The 23,218-nt window shown below is 49.4% G+C and overlaps 1 protein-coding gene across 2 annotated transcripts in view; it reads left to right on the top strand.

Annotated features, from left to right (window-relative positions):
* Scaper (S-phase cyclin A associated protein in the ER) overlaps positions 1–23,218 on the top strand; it is a 214,986-nt gene that overhangs the window by 184,054 nt on the left and 7,714 nt on the right. For both annotated transcript variants that reach the window (XM_042697751.1, XM_042697750.1), the window contains exon 29: positions 3,748–3,897. In XM_042697751.1, coding sequence (XP_042553685.1) covers positions 3,748–3,897 — 150 coding nt within the window. The remainder of the gene's footprint in view (positions 1–3,747; positions 3,898–23,218) is intronic.

Genomic DNA, 23,218 nt, shown 5'->3' with positions numbered 1-23,218 from the left:
ACTAGTATCTTGTCACTTTATACCATTAATTTTTCCATCACAAGAACAGAAATTCCTTTTAAGGTTCCAAAGCACTTTATCAACCTTAAGTGCTAACTGCAAGGCAAGAGTTATAGTAGTTTACAGCCATACCAGAAATGATTGCTACTTGTTCCAGAAGATTCCAATGTATTAAATATAACATTCATGTTTTATGAGGAGTCAGGCCTGTGTGACCTGTCCCACTGGGCGCCGGTGGCTCACGCCTGTCATCCTAGCTACTCAGGAGGCTGAGATCTGAGGATCACAGTTCAAAGCCAGCCCAGGCAGGAAAGTCTATGAGACTCTTTATCTCTAATAAACAACTCACAAAAATAGAAGTGGTGCTGTAGCTCAAGTGGTAGAGCGCTAGCCTTGAGCTGAAGAGCTGAGGGAGCTCCACGACCAACAAAAAAGAAAAAGAAAATAGGAGACCCTGATAGTATGATAACCTTTTTGCCATGAAATAAGAAAAAGCAAGTATCTGGGCCCACCACCAGCAACTCACACCTGTAATAACCCTGACTACTCAGGAAGCTGGAATCTGAGGATCTCAGTTCAAAGCCAGCCCAAGTAAGAAAGTCCTTAAGAAAATTATCTCCAGGCTGGAAATGAGGCTTAGTAGTAGAGTGCTTGCTCAGCATGCTTGAAGCCCTACGTTCAATTCCTCAGTACCACATGCACAGAAAAAGCCAGAAGTGGTGCTGGCTCAAGTGGTAGAGTGCTAACCTTGAGCAAAAGAAGCTCAGGGACAGTGCCCAGGCCCTGAGTTCAAGACCCAGGACTGGCCAAAAAGAAAAAGGAAAGGAAAAAAAAGAAAAGAAAGAAAAGTATCTCCAGTTAGAGGGGAAAAAAAACTGGAAATGGAGCTGTGGCTCAAGTGGTAGAGCACTAGCCTTGAACAAAAGAAGCTCAGAAGCAGTACCCCAACCCTGAGTTCAGGCCCCAACATTGGCTCAAAAATGAGATTTCAGGAACTGCGCAAATGTCAGCAAGAGCGATTTCAGGAGGAAGGAAGGAGGAGGGTATGCATTTCAGCATGGGTAGCCTCCTGGACAACCCAGAGCCTCAAAAGGAAGGAGAAACTGGAATGTGGGGAAGGCTTGGCTTGCTGAACAGCGAGTTGCACACATAAACACGTTGATGGCCAGGGGTCCCCCGACACCGCAGAGCTGCATGGGAAGACGTGCTGAGTGCTCCCCACATCCCTGGTTCTGAAACCAGAACAACCTGCCTGAGCAATCACTCTATCACTTTTAATTGTGTCAATTTTGGACAAATCATCTACACTTAGGATTCAGTATTCCAGGCCGGTGGTACATGCCTGTAATCCTGGCTGTTCAGGAGACTGAGATCTGAGGATCACAGTTCGAAGTCAGCCTGAGCAGGAGAGTCTGTGAGACTCTCCACTAAATTATAAAAAAAAAAAAAAAAAGGAAGTGGAGCTGTGACTCAAGTGATAGAGCACTTGCATGAGCCCAGAAGCCCAGGGACAGCACCCAGGCTCTGAGTTCATGCCCTAGAACCAGCAAAAAAAGAGAGAGAGAAAGGAGATTGCCTGCGTGAATCTAGTAGATAGCCATCCAGAAAGTTGGGGACAGAACATTGCATTCCAGGGCTGTCCTCACTCCTTGGATCCCACAAACCTCCCACAGAAGTAGGAGCCCTCCTATGCCAGTAGTCCCCCACCATGGAACTTGCTAGCTGCTTCTGTGTAGTATGCTCGCTGGCAAGGCTGGGAGATGCCCTTCAGTGAGCGCTGGCCCCAGCCCTGGCGGCACAGATGGCCTGGGCTCAGGGCTCCCGCGTATTGTCTTCGCTTTGACACTTGCTACAATTGAAGGTAGTCTCGAGAAACAAATCAATGTACTGACTTGGCCATTAATTCTGGCTCAAAAGGAAATATAGTTTCCTTGAAAAATTGGTTTCATTTTTATATTCAAACTTCCATGCCCCTTGACCTGCTCTTATCGGTGAAGGTCAAACAGGGATCACTGGGTCACTGCACACTGGACTTGACTAATTAAATAAGGGCTGAGCTGAAAAGGTGTCACTGGTTGATTTAAAGGAGCAGAGCCCTCCCAAAGTCTCTTTGGGAATCAAAAAGCATTGTGTGTGCACATGTGCGTGCATGCGTGCGTGCGTGTGTGTGTGTGTGTGTGTGTGTGTGTGTGTGTGTGTGTGTGTGTGTGTTGGAGCAATGAAGCTGAGTCCCAAACCCTTTTAAAATTCAGGAGTCATTTGCTAGGGCAATGAGTTCACTGAAACTTCCAAACTGCAGCTGGTGTGGCCTGCTTCAACATCAAATCAAGCCAACAAGTCAAATCCATGCATTTGAAGCATGGCCTTTCCCACAGGCCACAGCCACAGCATGCACGCCTCATTCCAGCGTGGGCCAGGAGCGCACACTGTGGGCTCTGTGCTCCCCTTTGCCCTCCTGTCGCTCTGTCTGTTTGACATGTTTATTAAATAGAAGCTTCAGGCTGCAAAGCAGACCCAGACTCCCGAGTCGCCCACCACCCACAGCCCTTGGCCTGTCTGGAGAAAAGATCCCAGAAGCCCCATAACCAGGGGCTCCCTGGTTCAGGGCAGGGAAGGGGGGGAGGAATTGTTGTTGTTGTTGTTTTATACATTATTTTATACATTATTTGGGGAGACCAGTTTATGGAGCTGTTTGACTAATAATTAGTAGTTATAATCCTTTTCTGTTTGACCATAATAACTGATTAGAAATACACATGCATCTCCATGTACAGGAAATATTTTCTCCAAGGTAATGAAAAGTGTTGGAAGTAAGCAGAGTGTACATTTAGAGGTAGATTTTAACATTTTCATGCCCTTCTACACTTTCCACAATGAGATTATGTATATAAGAAAAGAATAGGAGCCAGGCGCCAGTGGCTCATGCCTACAATCCTAGCTACTCAGGAGGCTGAGATATGAGGATCGAGGTTCAAAGCCAGCCCAGACAGGAAACTCTGTGAGACTCTTATCTCCAGTTAACCACCAGAAAACGGAGGTGGTACTGTGGCTCAAGTGGTAGAGCATTTGCCTTGAGCTGAACAGAGAGACAGCACCCAGGCCCAGAGTTCAAGCCCCACGACTGACAAAGAAAAGAAAAGAATGGGCTATTAAAAATGAAATAGAGGGAAAAAAATGAAATAGAGGGCTGCGTGCTGGTGGCTCATGCCTATAAATCCTAGCTGCTCATGAGGTTGAGATCTGAGGGTCAAGGTTTCTTTCAATCCAGCCAGGGCAGGAAAGTCCTTGAGACTTTTATCTCCATTTAACCCACTGGAAGTTGGAAGTGGAACTATGGCTTGGGTAGTAAGGCATGAGCCTTGAGTGAAAAAGCAAAGGGAAAGCTCCCTGAGTTCAAGCCCTAGGAAAGGAAGGAGGAAGAAGCAGAGGGAGGAAGGGAGGACATTGATTAAGGTGCATTGTACTAATTAATGTGTTAAATTGAAACCCCTTTGAACAACTACTTAATTTTTTGAGATGGAATGAGTAACCATGTAGATAGTGTCTCCACCCATGTAGTGGAAGCATGTGGTCTGCTCTGCTTTGTTTTCTGTCCCTCTTTCAGATTAAACATTGCATTTATCGGGTTCATTCCCTGGCACAAGAACCACTGAACTGACTGATGTGTCACCGGCTGCGTTCTTGTGTGGGAGTCACAGCCCAGGCTCTCTGGGCTGGGGAGTTGTAACAGCAGATTGTCTTTGTCAGTCTATTGTAGGGGCGGAGGGCTTGTCCCTTGCCTTCAGGCACATGGCCAGCTCCCTGCTGGGCCACTGCGGCCAGGTCTCCTGTGAGAGCCTCCTTCACGAAGTCATCGTCTGTGTGGGCTACTTCACCGTCAACCACCCGGATAACCAGGTAAGAGGCCCACAAAGCACTGCTCTGAGTGGGATGGACTCCAGGCAGACTAGCCTGCTGAAATCCATCCAAACAGCCTTTGGCAGGAAAGGTTCCCCAGCCCTGTACTTACAACTATAAAAATAACATCTTTTTAATATTCTTTGCCACATAAAAGCTTGTGATCCTTACAGTATCCATCCTTTAACATCTCCCTCACCACAGATTCTGATGCAGTCTTGCTTTGTTTTGTTTTGTGTTTTGTTCCAGTAATGGGGCTTGAACTCAGGCCCTGGGCACTGTCCCATAGTTTTTTTTGCAGAAAGCTAGCACTAACCACTTGAGTAACTGCTCCACTTCTGGCTTTTTGGTGATGAAAAAGTCCATAAGATAAGAGTCTCTCATGCCAGGTGCCAGTGGCTCATGCCTGTAATCCTAGCTACTCAGGAGGCTGAGATCTGAGGATTACAGTTCAAAGCCAGCCCAGCCAGGAAAGTCCGTGAGACTCTTATCTCCAATACACCAGGAAACCAGAAGCGGCACTGTGGCTCAAGTGGTAGAGTGCTCGCCTTGAGCCGAAGAGCTCAGGGACAGCACCCAGGCCCAGAGTTAAAGCCCCATGACACCAAAACAACAACAACAACAAAAACAGTTTCTTTGTATTTTAGCTTGGGTTGCTTTTCAAAATATAACAGAATCTGGTACTGTATGAAGCCATTCTTGCTCCTGGCTCCTGCTGAGGGGTCTAGAAGCTTCCACATGGTGTAAGATGGGAGACCAAGGACAGGATGCGGGCCTGTCCTCTGTAAGTTACTCACATACTTTTGCCTTTGATTGCTTTACTTGGTTTCTCAGCAAGATTTCATAAATAGATACCATTCTGCTGCTTTATGAAATTGGGAAATGTGCTACAAACTTTGGCAAACAATGGTAAAGAACATTATTTACTTACTTTTGTTCGAGACTGGGACTCGAACTCCATATCTGACACAACCTGAGCCTCGATCATAGATTGTAGTTAACAAAGAGGTCTCTGGGGCTGGGAAGGTGGCTCAGTGGTACAGCGCTTGCCTTGCATGCATGAGACCCTGGGTTCGATTCCTCAGCACCACATAAGCAAAAAAAAGAAAAAAAGCCAGAAGTGGTGCTGTGGCTCAAGTGGTAGAGCGCTAGCCTTGAGCTGAAGAGCTGAGGGACAGCGTCCAGGCCCAGAGTTCAGGCCCCACAACCGGACCCAAAAACAAAGAGGTCTCTGAACAACCCATTTGTGCTCACTCGTGCTTCCTGGCTTTTGTTTTTGACAAACCTCAGACAAGTGTACCACACACTAGAGCAGTGTATGAGGAGAGGAGAGGAGAGGTTGGGGCCATCAAAGCCAAGTCCCAGGCAAGAAACTGCTGCACACTAAGAGCGGGCACACTGAGTTGCCTGCCTGGCAAGGGGAAAAGACAGGCCCAGAATGCATGATTGCAGCATTCTAGATTCTCAGAGACACTACAACCTGCATTTTGGTTTATTTCCTACATTCGTGTTGATGCGGACCCTCAGTAAGCACAGGAGCAAAATATGCACTCACTAGAAAAAGGTTGAGTATGCCAGGCACTGGTGACTCACACCTGTATTCCTGGTTACTCAGAAGGCTGAGATCAGAAGATGGAGGTTCAAAGCCAGTCTGGGCAGGGAAGTTTGTGAGACTCTTATCTCCAATTAACTAGCAAAATAAGAGCTGAAAGTGTAGGTATCGCTCAAGTGGTAGAGTACCTTGAGCGGAAATAACTAAGGGCAAGCACCAGGGTGAGTTTAAGCCTAGGTACCAGGCAGTGCGCGCGCACACACCCACACACACACCCTGAGAAATATGCACTTGGTTTTAGAGGGGCATCCCATGATTAAAATATAGCTGGGCACCTGTGGGGCTCACGCCTATAATCCTAGCTACTCAAGAGGCTGAGATCTGAGGATCATGGTTCAAAACCAGCCCAGACAGAAAACTCCATGAGATACTTATTTCCTTAATAAACTAGAAAACCGTGGCCCAAGTGGTAGAGCATTTGCCTTGAGTTCAAGAGCCCAGGCCCAGAGTTCAAGCTGCCTCAGAGGTGGGCGTGGTGGCTCATAACTATAATCCTAGCTACTCCAGAGAAGAGTTAAGAATCTTAAGTTCGAAGCCAACCTGGACAGGAAAGTTCCTGAAACTCTGATCTCTAGCTACCCAGGAAAAAGCTGGAAGGGAGGTGTGACTCCCAGAAAAAAGCTCAGTGAGAATGCAAAGACCTGAGTTTAAGCCCCAGTTTTGTCACAGAAGAAAAGAAGGAAGGGAGGGAAAGGGATGAAAGAAAGAGAGGAATGAAAGAAAGGGAGGGAGGGAGGGAAGGAAGGGGAAGGAAGAAAGCTGTCCAGCTGAGGGAAATCTCCTATCCAGATCTTCTTCCTCTTCATATATATCCATTCAGTCTACTAAATGTCTTTTTATTTTCCTTTTTCTGATTACAAAACCTTCCCTATAGATCATGAGAAGAGCAGGGCAGGTGCAAGGAATAAAGTAGGTTGATGGTTATTCCTGATCGCACCGTCCGCAAGAGTCACTGGCAGTTTTCCCCCAGTGAACATGTTTGATTTTCTTTTTTTTTTTTTTTGTCGGTTGTGGGGCTTGAACTCTGGGCCTGAGCGCTCTTCAGCTCAAGGCTAGCGCTCTACCACTTGAGCTACAATGCCATTTCCAAAAAATGCATATTTGAAGATATTCCCTGCCCTGCTTTCTACCCATCTCACTACGCCAGAATCACACGCTGGGAATTTTTTTTGTAATGGCTGCCTGGCTTTATCTCCTGTGGACGTTCATGGTTTACCTAACAATTTCCTGTTTGATACTTAAGTGGTTTTCTCTATATATCATGACACCCTGCTCTTCTGAGAAAGTGCTGAGTAATTTGTGTGTGAGATACTATTTGGCTGTGTGTAGTCCCACAGTAAAAAGTGCCACTATTTCAGCACATTTTCAGTCGAGGATAGTTTGAAACTTTATGCATAAACATGGTGATAAGCTGCAGCTCGTACGGGGATTTCAGAGATGTTCCCGCAGATATCAGATCACAGCTGAATTCTCTCTGTGTGAAAGAATAAACACTTCTCAGCGAATCTGCTGGCCAGAGTGCAAGCCACTGCGATAGGACTCGTATTTGATGATGGTGCGTTAGACCTGAGGTGGCCAGGGAAAGTGGTAGCCAGGTATATTGGAATGAGAAAAGAAACAGAAAGAAAGAGAGGGAGACAGAGAGAAATGAGAGGGAGGGAGGGAAGGGAAAGGGGGAAGAAGGTATTGAGGAAGAAGAAGCAGAAAGAGGGAGGGAGGGGGAATAGAAGGAAGGAAAATAGCAAGGAAGGAAGAAGAGACCAAGAGCCCAGAGCTTGTCGATCAGGGAAGAAGAGGGGTCACTGAGACCTGGACATCATAGCTGAGAGCTGAGCTCACTTGAAAAAAAGCCAGTCCTGGTGTTTCAACCCTTTGCCACCCAGAATGCTCTGCTTGGGGGCGGGGGGGGGGGAGGGGGGGCAAAAAATGCCAATTCCACTCTGAGGCAGTGCAGCAATCTTTGTTAAAAAGTAAAAAATGCTGAGCACCGGTGGCTCATGCCTGTAATCCTAGCTACTCAGGAGGCTGAGATCTGAGGATTGAGGTTCAAAGCCAGCCCAGGCAGGAAAGTCCGTGAGACTCTTATCTCCAGTTAACCACCAGAAAACCAGAAGTGGCGCCGTGGCTCAAGTGGTAGAGCACTAGCCTTGAGCTGAAGAGCTGAGGGACAGTGCCCAGGCCAAGGAGTTCAAGCCCCATGACTGACCAAAATAAAAGAGATAGAGAGAAGCCAGGTATGGCTCCCCCTTATCCTCCCAGCTACTCAGAGGCTGAGTCCTGAGGATCCAGGTTAGAAGTCAGCCCGGGTAAGAAAGTCCTTGAAACTCTTGCGTCTAGTTAATCAGCAAAAAAAGCCAGAAGTGGAACTGTAGCTCAAATAGAGTTCCAGCTTTGAGTTGAAAAGCAAATGGATAGTGCCAGTACAGGTACCAAAAAAAGAAAACAATCAAAAAATAGGAGAGGGATGGAGAAAGGATTACTGCAAGCCCTGTGCCTGAGCCAGACACACCAGTGTGCTCCCAGGTAGGGGCCTCGTACCCCTCTTTTCAGACCCTCCTAACTGTACCCCAGATCTTTCTGAGCACCAGACGGCTTAACTAGCAGCCTGGCCACTTCATGGCAGCTTCGCATTAAATACGTAATATTCCTTGGCTCCCTTGAACAGAGGGAGACTCCCCGAACAGAGGAGGACTCCCCCAAACAGAAGGGGACACTCAGAGAGATTTCTGGCAGGTGGGTTGTCAGGTACCTTGCTCTGTGAGGTCCTCCGCAGCTTCTGTTCTAGAAGCCTGTGCTCCCTGCTCAGGCCGGGCCCCCACCAGGTCCAGCCCTGTGCAGCTCGGGCTGCTGCGCTGTGCAGCTCGGGCTGCTGCGCTGTGCAGCTCGGGCAGGCAAGCCTCAAGTTGCTAAGGTAGTCACTGCTGCTGCATCCAGGAGAGCTAGGAAAGTTTGAACAATTGACAAGCCAATATTTTTGTTTTCATTTTATTAAATGCCCTTTTTACAACCCCATACCACCACCACTACCCCCCCCCCCCCCAAAAAAAAAAGTTAGTGGTTTGCTAAGCAAGCATTGGCTTGGGAGGTACAGTTGGTTTGTTTTTGGGTTTTAGTTGAGGGACTGTGTGTGTGTGCGCACACGCGCGTGCATGTGCGTGCCCATCCTAGGGCTTGAACTCAAGGCCTGGGCACTGTCCCTGAGTTTTGTGCCCCAAGGCTAAAGCTCTACCACTTAAGCCACAGCTCCACTTCCGCCTTTTTTTTTTTTTGTAGTTAATTGGAGATAAGAGCCTTTCCTGCCTGGGCTGGCTTCAAACCTCGATCCTCCAGAGAGGCTAGGATTCTAGGTGTGAGCCACCAGCTCCCAGCTGGAGGTACAGTTGTAAGCTCTGGCTCCAGCTTCTACCCCAGATTCCTGGAGCCTTCAGTCCTGTACTGGTGGGCATCTGGCAGAGCTCGGCCTCACTGGCTGGCTGCCCGTGAGGGTCCCTTCCCCCACTCCCGTTCCCCTGGGAAGGGAATTTATTTCACCCGATGGCACCTCTCACCGTCAGAGGGAGAAATTATGACGCCCGGTTCGTTTAATATTTCTGTATCGTTAGTCAGAAGTCATGTTCGTTCGAGGACCTGTTTGTCCATGGGGGATTCTTCACTCCTACCAGGGAAGCAGCTTGTCTTTAGGGACCAGAGGGTCCTGAAATCTTGCCACAGCCCACGTCTGTTTCATTAGGTAACTGCTTTGCATAAAGGATTGCCAATTTGTATTTGCCACTACTTAGTCTATTAAGTGGAAGGGCTAAGCCCCTTGGCAGGAGGAGGCGAAACGGAGATAATGGAAGTAATGCCCAGACTTGATGGAACTAATCTTCTGTTACCGAGGGAGCTGTAGTTTCTAATTAAAACATTGTTCTAAGCAAAAGCCTCCCTCCATGTTCTGGCATTTTCATGACTCTTTGGAAATCCCCTCCCATTTCATTATTCCAATGAACCTAATGAGTATGTGCTGTCAGCCCTTGCCTTCATTTACATTCTCTATTGGATAATTAAATGTGGTCTGATAATTAAATTAACTCCAATGACAGATCATTTGCCTGCCTGCATATGGCTGTATTGGGAATAAGCATCTTTGCATATTCATTTTCGTTAGTGGCCACTTTTGTTTGTTTTGAAGACCCCACGGCTTCCAGCTAGGCCAGCTGCAGTGCTGTCGTGGCTGGAAAGCATGGTGCCTTTGGCCCAATTTGGTCCAGCCAGCTTCTGTGTGGTACAGCGCTCTCGGATCGTATATCTGCTCCTCCCTGTGCCAGCATCTCCTGAGGCTTCCGGGAGCATCTGCTTGGGCTGGCAGGCCAGACATGAGGCTCTGCACCACGTGGTCTCCAAATCTTCCCAGTTAGTTTGATGACAGTGACAGTAGGGGGGGAAATGTTCATTTGACTAAGGACTCCTAAAGACGAATCTGTGGTCTTTACACAGGCAGTATTTCCCTGCATACAGAAGCAGGAACATTTTCCTAGTTTTTTGTGTGTCTGTGCTCAAAGTCCATCCTGCCCAGGCTGGCTTTGAATTGCAATCCTCAGATCTCAGCCTCCTGAGTAGCTAGGATGACAGGCATGATCCACCAGTGCCCAGCTAGTTTCCTAGTTTATTCCCATCTCCAGGTGAAAGAGACATGGGTATAGTTTGTTTTCAGTACTAGGATTTGAACCCCGGGACTCATACATGTCAGCCAAGCGCTCTACCACCATGCTACCTTCCAGTCCTTGAGTTGTGTTATGAGGGAGGCAGTTAGGAGCAGGGGTTACAGCTTAGAGGTGGAGGGTTTGCCTGGAACGTCCTGAGCCCCTGAAAGACAAACAACCAAAAAGAAAAAGAAGCAGTTTTCCAGAATCCCATTCCAGCTAAATCCTGCGCAAACATTCTTGCTGTGCTCTTTGTCTTTCTCATGGGAAGATGATCAGCCCTAGGCCACGCCTACCTGGTAAACACTCTCAGCCCTTTCCAGCCCGCCCAAGAACCAATGGCTGCTGAGGGGAGGTGGAGGGGGTGGTCCAGCCCTCGGGGGCCCCCACTCCCCTTGTGGGGTCCTCACTCTTCAGCTGCCACACAAACATTCAGGTTTCTGTGCTTTTTTTTTTTTTTTCTTTCTGTGTCACTGGTACAGTTCCTCTCTTTTTTATTATTATTATTATTTTTTGTCAGTAGTGGGGCTTGAACTCTGGGCCTGGGCGCTGTCCCTCAGCTCTTCAGCTCAGGGTGAGTGCTCTACCACTTGAGCCACAGCACCATTTCCAGCTTTTCCTGCTTATGTGATGCTGAGGAATTGAACCCAGGGCTTCATGGATGCAAAGGCAAGCGCTCTAACACTGAGCCATCTGCCTAACCCCTCCAGTCTTTTTTTTAAAAGCTAGTGTTTTTGTTTTTTAATTTGGTTTCTTTGAGGCAAGGTTTTGCTGTATAAGCTAGCACACAAACACATGGTCCTCCTTGCTCAGCTACCAAGTGTGGGGATTGTAGGCATCCCACCACACCTGGCCTACAGGTTTTTTTCAGGAGATAGACATCATTTCTAAGGAAGCCCCTAAGAATTCCCACAATATAACCATTTAGGACCAAGTTTCTCTCACTGTGACAGCACCAAAGAAAAATATGGGACTTGGGGTCGAGGTGGGGGGGAGGTTGAGGGCTCCAAAAGTTGAACAAAGAGTTCTTCATTAAAAATAACTCTGCCTGAACACTTATTTTAAGACTTCAAGTGAGTGAGACATGGCTGGTGAAAGAATGGAGATATTTGCCAGCCAGCGGTGCTCACCAGTTAGAATAAAACCACCTCCCTCCCCAAATCCAAATGGAAAGCAGCTTTGACTTAGCTCACCTTGTGAATTCTCCTACACAAGGTGAGTGTCGAGTGCCACGTGCGCATACTTCCACAAGTCACCTGAGAGGTCACAAGCCCAATGAGTGGCTGCAAACCCAACTAGGGTGGACAAGAACCAACTCAGGAGCCTGAGCGCTGAGGACCAGGCCCACGAGCGCAGAACACAGGTGGGAGGCAGGTGTGGCATCCTGCTGGGTGACACTGCCCTTCCTCCAGGGCCCACAGCCACACGGCAGTGGGACAGGGGCAGGAAGTGGACTCCTGGAGTCTACCGTTGGGGCCGCGAACCTGAGCTCTAAACCATAGGCCCTGAAATCCTTGAGCTCTTTCCTAGCACCTGAGCCTCAGTTTCCTTTTCTGTGGAGTAGTACCTCTATTTTCCTAGCTGGTCATGTGATTTCAATGAGATAACACAGGTCCCAACTCATGGGAACCTTTTTGGGGTTTTGTTTATTGTGCTGGGACTTGAACTTGCTGCCTAGGCACTGTCCCTTCATTTCTTTTTTTCTCTCAAGGCTAGCACTTTACTACTTGAGCCACAGTTCCACTTCTGGCTTTTTGGGGGTTCATTGGAGATCTGAGTCTCACACACTTTCCCGCCTGGGCTGGCTTCAAACTGCGATCCTCAGATCTCAACCTCCTGAGTAGCTAGGATGACAGGCGTGAGTGGGAAGGACTTAAGAAAGGCAGCTGATTGTTGACCAATAAGGAGCTTGGGGGGCGGTGGGGAAAGAGAAATAGGCCTAGGCCAGGGCTGGTAGTCGGGAGGGGGTGGGGCTAACAAGATAAATCCAGTTGAAGTAGATTGCTGGCAACTATGAGAATAAAATAGTGAAGCCCCGGGGGAAGGGATGCAGCTGCTGCCCTCCCCCTTGTCTGAGGGCATCATCTTCAAGGCACTGATTGTGTGCCTGGTCACCTAGACCGAAGCCCCAGCTCATGACTCTGGCACCGAGGTCTGGAAGAAAATGAGACAGTACACATCAGCCATCCTTCCCTCGCATTCAGTCAGCTTCGGTTCAGAACTTCCCGTAAAACAACTGTCCATAAAACAGTTATCCGCCGTCTGTCATCACGGCGTAGAAGATGAAAGGCAGCCACAGCTTCATCTTGGAAAAACCATTTTCATGTGTGTGTGCCAGCACGGAGTCTTGAACTCGGAGCCTGGGTGCTGTCCCTGAGCTGAGGAAGGCTAGCATTCTACCACTTCCACCACACCTCCATTTCTGGCTTTTTGGTGATTAATTGGAGATGAGTCTCATGGACTTTCCTGCCAAGGCTGGATTGAAGTACGATCCTCAGATCTTCACCTCCTGAGTAGTAGCTAGGTTTACAGGTGTCAGCCATCAGCACCTGGCGTGGCTGTTATTAAATATTGGGACTCCATTGAGTTCCTTGGCAATAGCCACGAAAGCAGGTCACAGGTTAGTCACTGAGGGCCTTACTTAGACACAGGGTGACATGAGGCTTGTCATGGCTTCCAAGCTCCATCCTAAGACCAGACCCTGCTTCAGAACAGCAGCAGCAAGACAGGCACCCGCAGGTCCTGCAGGAAATCCTGGCTGTTAAGGAGGCTGAGATCGGAGGGTCATAGTTTGAAGCTAGCCCAGACAGGAAAGTCTATGAGACTCTTATCTCCAGTGAACCACCAAAAAAAGCCAGAAGCAGAGCTGTAGCTCAGATGGTAGTATGTTAGCCTTGAGTACAAAAAGCAAGTGAGAACTTTGGGCCTCAGATTCAAGCCCCAGTGCCAACACAAATTAATTAAGGCTCGTATTGGTAACCCTTATTAAGGTTCATATCAAGAAGACCTAAAGGGGTTCTTGTTCGAAGGAAGTCCAACCATTTACCTTGTGATTAGCATCTTCCCTAGCCCAGACCAAGTGGTAGTGATGCTCTTAAAATTCTCCACCTGGGACTGGGAATATGGCTTAGCAGTAGAGTGCTTGCCTAGCATACGTGAAGTCCTGGGTTTGATTCCTCAGTACCATGTACCCAGAAAAAGCCAGAAGTGGTGCTGTGGCTCAAGTGGTAGTGTTAGCCTTGAACAAAAGAAGCTCAGGGACAGTGCCAGGTACTGAGTTCAAATGTCAGGACTGGAAAAAAAAAAAAAATTCTCTTCCACTAGCAGATTTCCCTGCCCCTAATGCCTAATGTCTTTCAGCCCTGACACTGGACACCGCCCAGCACTGGCCATCCCTGCTGCCAGAGCGTCTTTCTCCATCTGTTAGGAAATCAGAGAAGCTCTGGGTGTCCCCTGCCTCCGGCAGGGCGGGGGGTGGGGGTGGAGTTCCACTGTGGACCCAAAACATGTAGAGGTACCCGGGAGAGCCCCCCCTACTCCTTGGGGGGCCTTGGGACAGTCAGTCTGGCTCTGGCCAGGTGTGCTGGGTCAGCTGGACTTAGCTGGCAGGTGATAGGCAGAGGCTGGTCTGGTGGCACGTGAGGGGAGGCGTGGAGGGGAGGGGACCTCATACCCAAGTACATCTGTCCTGTGTGGGCAGTGGCTAACTTGGAAACATGCCTCCCAGCAGCTCGGAGGTGCCCCGAGAGTGCTGGGGAGCTGGAAAAGGGCTCGCATGAATCAACCTGAGCATTTAATGGGCCTTAATTGGAACCTGATCCTGCCATACTTAGAGCCAAGAGATGAAAGCAGAAGAAAGCTGAGAGACCATTTATTTCACTTGAGAAAGCAGTAAACTGAAACTACAAAAAGATTTGACTACTATTATATTTTTATGATTAAATACAAGTCATCGTAGACTGAGTGCCGATGAGCCCAGAAAGGCTCTGTGTGGAGCGCCCGCCTGGCCTCTGGCAGCTGTTGGGTTTGGAGCCAGAAAAACCTATCCACCAATGGGCTGGCTAACCTGCTTTTCTCCCCGCCCCCAGCTCTGCAGGCTAAAGTGGCCAAAAGCCATTTGAAATATGTGTGTTTTAAGGTATTGTTAAGTCCTGTGCATCCAGTTTGCCTCTCTTCCCTCACACTCCATCTCGCTCTTCTGGAATGGACAGTGTTTTCAGTCCTGCAGTGAGGGGGGGAGGAGAGACAGATGGAGAGGGGAAGGAGGAAAGAGAGAGAAAGGAAGAAAAGAGAGACTGGATTAAACATCAGAATATATGCCCGCTGCTGGTAGCTAACATGCGTCATCCTAGTTACTCAGGAGGCTGAGATTTGAGGATTCCAGTTCAGAGCCCCCCCCCCCCCCTCCCCAGGCAGTAAAGTTCTGTGAGACTCTTATCTCCAATGAACCACCAGAAAACTGCAAGTGGCACTGTGGGTCAAAATAGTAGAGTGCTAGCCTTGAGTGAAAAAGCTCAGGGACAATGCCCAGGTCCTGAGTTCAAGCCCTACCACCCACCAAAAAGAAAAAAATCAGAATATATACTAGTTGGGAGTCTGAACTGGTATCTCTAACATAATGACTTTTTCTTTTCATTTTTTTTCCTTAGGAAAAAGTATATTGTAGTCTCTCCCCCTTCATATCAAAATGTAACATCATGGGGCTGGGAAGGTGGCTCAGTGGTAGAGTGCTTGCCTAGCATGCACGAAGCCCTGGGTTTGATTCCTCAGCACCACATACACAGAAAATGCCAGAAGTGGTGCTGTGGCTCAGGTGGTAGAGCGCTAGCCTTGAACAAAAGAAGCTCAGGGACAGTGCCCAGGCCCTGAGTTCAAACCCCAGAACTGGCAAAAACAAAAACAAAGCAGAAAAGGGCTGTTGGTGTGCTGCAGTGGTAGAATGCTTGCCTAGTGAGTAAGAGGCCCTGCGTTCAAACAGTAGTACCACCTAGTACCACCAGAGAGGAAAGAAAAATGAGAATCCAAAGCAGAGCAGTTGGTTAAATTTATAATGGTATGGAAAGGCTATATCATTTTTTTTTTTTTGGGTCCCGTCGTGGGGCCTGAACTCTGGGCTTGGGCGCTGTCCCTCAGCTCTTCAGCTCAAGGCTAGCGCTCTACCACTTGAGCCACAGCACCACTTCTGGTTTTTTGCTTTTTGCTTATGTGGTGCTGAGAATCGAACCCAGGGCCTCAGGCATGCAAGGCAAGCGCTCTACCACTGAGCCACCTTCCCAGCCCGGCTATATCATTGCTAAGACAGTGTTCTCTGCAGAGATGGAAGCAGATCTTTGGATATAGTCGCCATGCTCCTGGCTCTAGGGTTGGCCTGGTATTTGAAGTAGTCTAGCCAGGGCACATTTGAAGGCAGTTTAGAACATGCTTCTATAAGCCACATCTTTTCCTCATACAGTAGGCAGCGTGACAGATGGAAAGGAGGCCTTAACCTAGAACGGGAGCCTCAGGGTGCTGCCCGCCCCTGCCCTAGGGAAACCCTCAGGACCACAGCTGTGGCACCTACACTCTTACTGCTCCCTCATTCCTCCTCCCCTTATCTGCTTTGACCATGTGCCCATCCCAGCTACTCAGGAGGCTGAAATCTGAGGATCATTGTTCAAAGTCAGCCCAGGCAGAAAAGTCCATGAGACTCTTATCTCTGGTAAACCACCAAAAAGCCAGAATTGGAGTTGTGGCTCAAGAGGCAGAGCACTAGTCTTGAGCACAAAAGCTCAGAGACAGCACCCAGGCTCTGAGCTCAAACTTCAGGACACAGGGTGGGCATGGGGAAGAACAGGAGCCTGGCAGGGACAGGGAGCTTTGAGCTGAACCTGGCATAGAGCCCCAGGCATGAGACCTGTGCACAGGCTTGGAGGCGAGGGTCCACCCCAGCCTGTGGAGAATGGGGGTGACCATTGGACTGGGCCACAGAGGCCCTGTACCACGAGCAGGTGCTGCTGGGTTGGAACATCTTTGTCTCCTGTGGGGTAGAATATGAGGACCTGCCCAGAGCTGCTTCCTACCCACTGCTCCCCACCAGTGGCATCCAGAAGCTATGAGTGGGGTCTTCTCACTGTTTGCCCAGAGACATGCAAGAGAGCCAGTCACCATGTTTCTCTAAGATCACCTGACTCTCAACACCTCAGAGAAGTCACGCCCCCAACCATTGGTTAAACCTCTCCTGATTGTTGGGTGCCTGTGGCTCCCACCTAGGATCCCAGCTACTCAGGAGGCTAAGATCTGAGGATCGTAGTTCAGAGCCAGCCTGGGCAGGAACGTCTGTGAGACTTCAGTTAACGGCCAAAGTAGAGCTGTGGCTCAAAGTGGTAGAGCACTAGCCTTGAGCAAAAATGCTCAGGGACAGAGCCCAGGCCCTGAGTTCAAACTTCAGGACTAGCATAAATAAATAAATAAATGAATAAGTAAATAAATAAATAAATAGAAGAAGGAGGTGAAGGAGGAAGGAAACCCTATCAGGGTCATCAGGAGGAGGTGTTGGGTTTGGGTTTGGATTTTTTGCTGGTTCTGGGGCTTGAACTCAGGGCCTGGGCACTGTTTCTGAGCTTTTGTGCTCTAGGCTAGCGCTCTATCACTTGAGTCTGCCTTTTTTGATACTTAATTGGATATAAGAGTCTCATGGACTTTCCACCCTGTCTGGCAGTGAACGGTGATCCTCAGATCTCAGCCTCCTGAGTAGCTAGGATGACAGGTGTGAGCCACCATGCGTCTTCCCCCTCCTTTTTCCTTCCTCCTCAGTGCCCTGCCGCTGCCAGGCAGCAATGAATTGTGGGGCCACCAGGGAGGGGGGGCGGGGAGGGGGGCGGGGAGGCCACTGCTCAAAGACTGCTACCTCCCTCACCCTCTGCCAAGACCCCTGAGTTCAGTCTCAGAAATCATCTGAAGGTAGAGGCAAGTTTTCAAGGCAAGGAGTTTCTTTGCGGGGCTAGCCAGGGAAATAGGTGTGCTTCTCTGCTCTGAGTTGGGTCTGAGTATGTAGACAGACTTCAAGTTTTTCTCCCAAGACATTAAGGTTTACCAACTGACCGCCCCCCCCCCCCACACACACATCAGATTAAAAAAACCAATGTGGGCGGCGGGGGCCTGCGGGTCACCAGCCTCAAGTCCCCTCTGTCACGCTGCTGTGTTCTGGGCCCGGGCTCTAGGTGTGACAGACGTGGCATAAGCAAAGGAGAGCAGCCCGGGGTCGCGCCGCCTTGCCTGCCTCGCTCCAGCGCGGTGGCGGGCCGTTCTGTGCAGAGGAATGCAACAACTGCTTTGTTTTGTCCCGCTTAAGAAAAAAAAATCTCCTTTGTTCCAATGATTTACAGACTCTCTTAGCTGTCTGTTGTAATGAATTTAGATGTCTAGACACCTATTTTTGCCCCTCTATTGAGGACATCGTGTCTCTTGACAAGAAAGGGGGAAAAAAACAAATCAGAATTCTCAGGCACAAGAAATTCCTGTCTGGCTCCATACTCCATTCACCCTACCATCCTGATCGACCCACCGAACTGGTTTGCCTGAGGTTTAACATGCTGAAAGAGATGGCCTTGCCCCACCCCCACCCCAGCCCCTGGACCATTGTGCCATGGGGCCCATGGCTAAGATAGGGGGCCAGCCAGAGTGCCAGGCTGATGTTCTTACAAATTCCCACAGTATTGTCTGGCCTCAGCGGCTCTGGGACGGGTAGGCCCTAGGTTCTAGAGTCAGGTTTGGGTACCAAAAGCTCATTCATTCCTTCATTTCCCAAAGTTAATGGATATCTATATGTGTGTATACATGTGTTTGGATGCTAGTGTGTAAACATAGATGCATATATAATGTGTGCATCACACACATATATAATGCATTGTATGTTATTTGTATATACATATATGTATGTGGATATATACATTTATATTAACTACATGAGGATGATCATGTCTGTGGAAGAAAAATGTTCAAGTATAGAGTACTAAGTAAGCTGTTTGTTTGTAAGATATTTTCGTACACTATAAACTTGCTCCAAGTCCAAGTGAAAGAAAAATGGTAGAATGCTTGCTTTTCCATCAACCGATTCCAGGTGGCGTTTAGATTCCCATTTCTGCTAGAAATAACATGAATTCCTATCCTTGTGCTTCTTGGTGCCGGCAGCCAGCCATCTTCCCGTCCATTTGCCAGTGTAGCTCCAACAATCTCCTTTCTGATTTGCTGGTTCTAGTCTACTAGAGGCCGGCACACCCTTCCCACTGGCTTTGCTTCTGAAGTGAACTGCTAAGCTGAGTTGCTCACACAGCTCTCCACAGCTGACCTGACTGTGTGGCTAGCCCAGTCATGGTGGGGCAGGGACCGGTCTTGGGTGTCTCGCCCATGCTTAGGCAGAGTGAATGCTCAGAGGCCAGCTTGCCCCCTTCCCTGCTGACTCCAGTGCCCACAGTGCAGGACAGAAGACAGAGACTGTCCTCCATGAACACAGCGTGCGCGTGGGCGGTCTGCACCTTGCTGGCCACTCCACGGGGGAGTCCCTGGAGTTCAGGAGACAGTTGTCATTCTACAGATGTGAAGGCCTCGAATGTCCCATGGGCTGTTGTATTTCTCAGGGCCATTCAGTGACCTCCACTCTTTGTTTTTCCTGTTATATAACTTTTGTATTGAACATTAAGAATCGATTTTGAATAACAGCATATTTGTTTCAAAAACTGAAGACCAGAGCCCGGCACCAGTGGCTCATTTCTATAATCCCAGCACTCAGGAGGCCAAGGCAGGAGGCCCAACCCCCTACTACTACTACTGCTGCTACTCATAGTTTGAAAGCCTGTCTGTCTCAAAGAAAGAAACAAACAAAACAAAAACCCATGCTCACCCAGGGATGGGCTCCCCCTGGTGCTGGGTATGGGGGAGGTTCTGCAGCGTGAGTGCCCTGAGTTCTTTCTCACGACATGACACAGTGTGGCCCATGTCCACAGAAGAGGGAGAACTTCTCCAGACCGTTCCTCTTCACCAGGTCAGTCCCCCCTGAAGTTTGCAATCCCAGCTTTCTTTTAGAGAAGGAGATAGCTTATCCGAAAACCCCTTCCTTTTCGGAGAGGGAGTGGTAAGATGGGGTCTCTCTATATAGGCCTGGCTAGTGTCAGCTTTGTGGCCCTCTGGAGTGCTGGCTGCGGTGGTAGCACTAGTGATGGGGATTCAACTCTGGGCCTTGTGCCTGGTAAGTTAGCACTTACCACCATCACAGAATCAGTTGTGTGTGTGTGTGTGCTTGAACTCAGGGCCTGGGCACTGTCCCTGAGCTTTTGTGCTCAAAGCTAGCATTCTACCACTTGAGCCACAGCTCCACTTCTGGCTTTTTGCTGGTTCATTGGAGAGAAGAGTGTCATGGACTTTGCTACCCAGACTGGCTTCAAACCTTGCTCCTCAGATCTCAACCTCCTAAGTAGCTGGGATTACAGGCCTGAGCACGTGGCCAGGGAATCTGTTCTTTAGGGATGAGCTACACAAGCCTCAGGCAACAGGCTGTAGGTCCACTGGGACTACCAAGTCAGAGCCTGAGCACCGTGGGAGAAATGGGGCAGGATTCTCCCACAGGCACTAATTAATTTATTAGCTAGTGGCCTCTGTCACTTTGCTTTTGTTTGTCCTAATAAGTTGGAGGGCCTCCTCTGAGCCTTGCCCTCCCACAGAGAAATAGAGGACACAGTGTCTGCCTCTGAAGGGAGATGGGTAAGGGCCGCCATGTCCTCAAGCTGCTGAAAAGGAAGGAGGCGCCCAGGGCATTCTGGGAAGGCCTGTGTGGTCATGGAGGGATGCCGGTGCTTCATCTCAGTGGAGTCTACAGCGCCACCCATGAGCTTGGGCCAACCTGCCCTGCCCTGCCCCCACACGGATCAGTCTGGCACCCCAGCCTCGCCCGCAGTGGCCAAAGCCTCTGCATCTCCCAGCTACTTAGCTGTGCGTCTTGATCATGCTTACGCAGGGATTTTCTCTTCAGAACTGTCAGAACACATTTCCTACTTAGTCACCACCAGGTCCTAGCTGGCGTTCCCCGTTCTACGGGCACAGCTCTGCCCCGCGAGGCCGGGCCGGGGAGAAACCTCAGCCATGGCTCCTCCGGTGCCCAGCTGGGGAGCAGAGCCTGCTTCTGCCAGAGGGAAAGATGGGGTAGGAGGATGGCAGCACTTGCTGGGCCCCACACTTTGTGGTCACAGACACTGTCTCCTTGAGTCTTCCTCTGAATCTTGAAGCCCCACCACCATCCAACTGCTTATATAGAAGGACTGTGAGCCCAACGCTGGTGGCTCACACCTGTAATCCTTGCTACTCAGGAGGCTGACATCTGAGGATCACATTGGCAGCCAGCCTGGGCAAGAAAGTCCAGGAGACTCTTACCTCCAATTAACCACCAAAAAGCCAGACATAGAGCTGTGGTCCAAGCGGTAGCAAAAAAAGCTAAGGGACCCAGAGCCTGAATTCCAGCCCCAGTGCTCATATCCACACGCACATGTACACACACACAATGAACTCCAAGACTCAAACTAGCTTAGTGACCACGGCATATCCCTGGCCACGCCAGACCAAGAATCCACAACTACTTAAGACCAGCACTCTAGTGCTTGTGGCTTCAACCTCATGATCACTGAGCGACCCAGGCCCAGAAAAAGGCCATGAGCTATACAGTGAACCTGCTTAGTGTCTTAGGAGCCTTCCTAACAGAGCGGGCCCAGGAGAGCCAAATGAGTGAACCGGGGCTGTGCTTCATCCTGAACTAACATGCCAGCCCCAAATGGACATGCGAAAGCCCACCACCCCCTGGGTGACTGCATTTAAGGTAGGACTTAATTAAGTGAGGTCATTAAGGGTGCATTTCTCATCTGACACCCCCAAAAGTGATAAGTCGGCAGGATATTGGAGAAGATGTATTTCTTCAAGAACTGTGGAACTACACCTCTAGTCTCTGCTTAGAGGATCAAAAGAGGAGGCTGTGTCGCCCATGGTCCATTCTCCAGGATGGAGAGAGCCTTGAAGCCCGCTTCTGTTCAGACAGGATTGGATTGTTTCCATATGATCTCAGACTCAGTGAGAAGGAATATATATGCTTACAGAGCTTTTGTGTCAGTACTGGGCTTGAACTCAGGGCCTCACCCACTCACTTGAGCCACAGGCTCCACCTCCAGCTTTTTGCTGGTTCATTGAAGATAAGAGTCTCATGGACTTTCCTGCCCTGGCTGGCTTTGAATCAGGATCCTACAATCTCAGCCTCTTGAGCAGCTAGCACCCGCTAGAAGCAGCATTCTTGGTTATGTTCTTCATTGTCTTCAGATTGCCAAGCTCTGTGGTTAGCACCTGGTTTAAACAAGTCAGGCCCAGGTCACATTCAGCCTCTTGGGATCTGGAGATCGCTTTAAATTCTCTTCATCTTCCTAGACCCTGCTGAGCCTGGGGTGGACAGTTTCTCATTATTGAGGCCAAAGCACTCCCTGCATGCTGGCTGTGACTGAGGTCAGTGGCCAGCAAAGTCGACGGCCTGGCCACTCCATGTCATTGGTTACGGGAAAGCACAGGAGTGCTGGCAAGCCTGGCCAGGCACAGGGGTAACTTCTACTTGGCACTCTGGGTGAGCAGAGGCGACCTACTTCCAGGCCCATGAGGACAGCAGATGGAACACTGCATCATGAGGCTGCCACGATCCACAACAGGCTGTTCATTTCTTCAGCCAGACGCTGCTGCTCTGTGACTTTATTACTCCAATGACTTCCTACTGATGGTGCAGAGCATGAAAGGCGGCCCCCAGGGGTGCTGGGCCCCCTGTGGCTGAGTAGGCGTGGTGAGACTGAGTCAAGCTCCGCCCTGGTCCTGGCAGCTCCGCCCAGGTGCCTGCAGCCCCTTCCCCCGGGACATGCTTAGCATCATTCAGCCAACTGTCACCCCTCTGTGCATGAACCCAAGTCTTCATGCTACAGGGTGGCCCCTTGCCAGACCTCCTGACTGCATCTTCCTATACTGTCTGAAATGGGAATCAAAGGACATTACCTTGGAGTCTTCACCCTCAGCCTCCTCCCATTAAGTGGGCACTGTCCTGGATGCTTGTATGGTCAGATCTCTTTAGCTCAAAGTAGCCAAACTGCCTATACCCATGAACATGGTCTCTAATCCAAAGACCACACACCCAGTGATCTCTGTAAAGTCACTCTGAAGCCAGTCACTCACCAATGGCTCACATCTGTAATCCGAGCTACTTGGGAGGCTGAGTTCTGAGGATTGTGCTTCAAAGCCAGCCAGGACAGGAAAGTCTGTGAGACTCTCATCTCCAATTAACTACTAAGAAAAAGCCAGAAGTGGAGCTGTAGCTCAAGTGGTAGAGTGCTAGCCTTGAATGAAAAAGCTAAGGGACAGTGTCCAGGCCCTGAGTTTAAGCCCCAGTGCTGGTGCAGATGCGCACACACACAGAGGCTCTGATCCAGGCAGTGGATCACTAATGAAGTTCTTGGGCACACTCAGCAGGAATTTTTATTTGCTAGCAAGAAGGAATCACAGACTTTGGCCTTAACATGGCACCTGGGCCAGGCACATTGGCCAGTTTAATGTCTTCTCAGGTAAAGCACGATTTACCTTTTGTGTGTGTGAGTGCTGGGGCTGGGGCTTGAACTCTGAGCCTTGCACTCTTGTTTGGCTTTTTCGCCCCAGGCTGGCACTCTACCATCTGAGCCACACTTCCATTGCCAGCTCTTTGCTGGTTAAGAGGAGACAAGAATCTCACAGACCTTCCTACTCAGCTGGCTGTGCACCACCGGCCTCAGATCTCAGCCTCCTAAGGAGCTAGGGTTTTAGGCAGGAGCTATTGGCATCTAGGCAATAATAGCATTTTAACAAGGAAGGTTCAAAGAAAAACTCATCTTAATTTTTGTCCAACAAAGGGCAGGAGGTATGGAGGAACCTCTGATAATCGTATCATTATAAATTCTAAAGTGGTGAGCATTTGGCTGTGTTACAAAATATGCAGCTAATAATTAAAGCA

This window comes from Dipodomys spectabilis, unplaced genomic scaffold (genome assembly GCF_019054845.1).
Source record: "Dipodomys spectabilis isolate Male_0828 unplaced genomic scaffold, ASM1905484v1 ptg000228l, whole genome shotgun sequence".
NCBI lineage: Eukaryota > Metazoa > Chordata > Mammalia > Rodentia > Heteromyidae > Dipodomys > Dipodomys spectabilis.
This window is presented reverse-complemented; position numbering and strand designations above follow the sequence as displayed.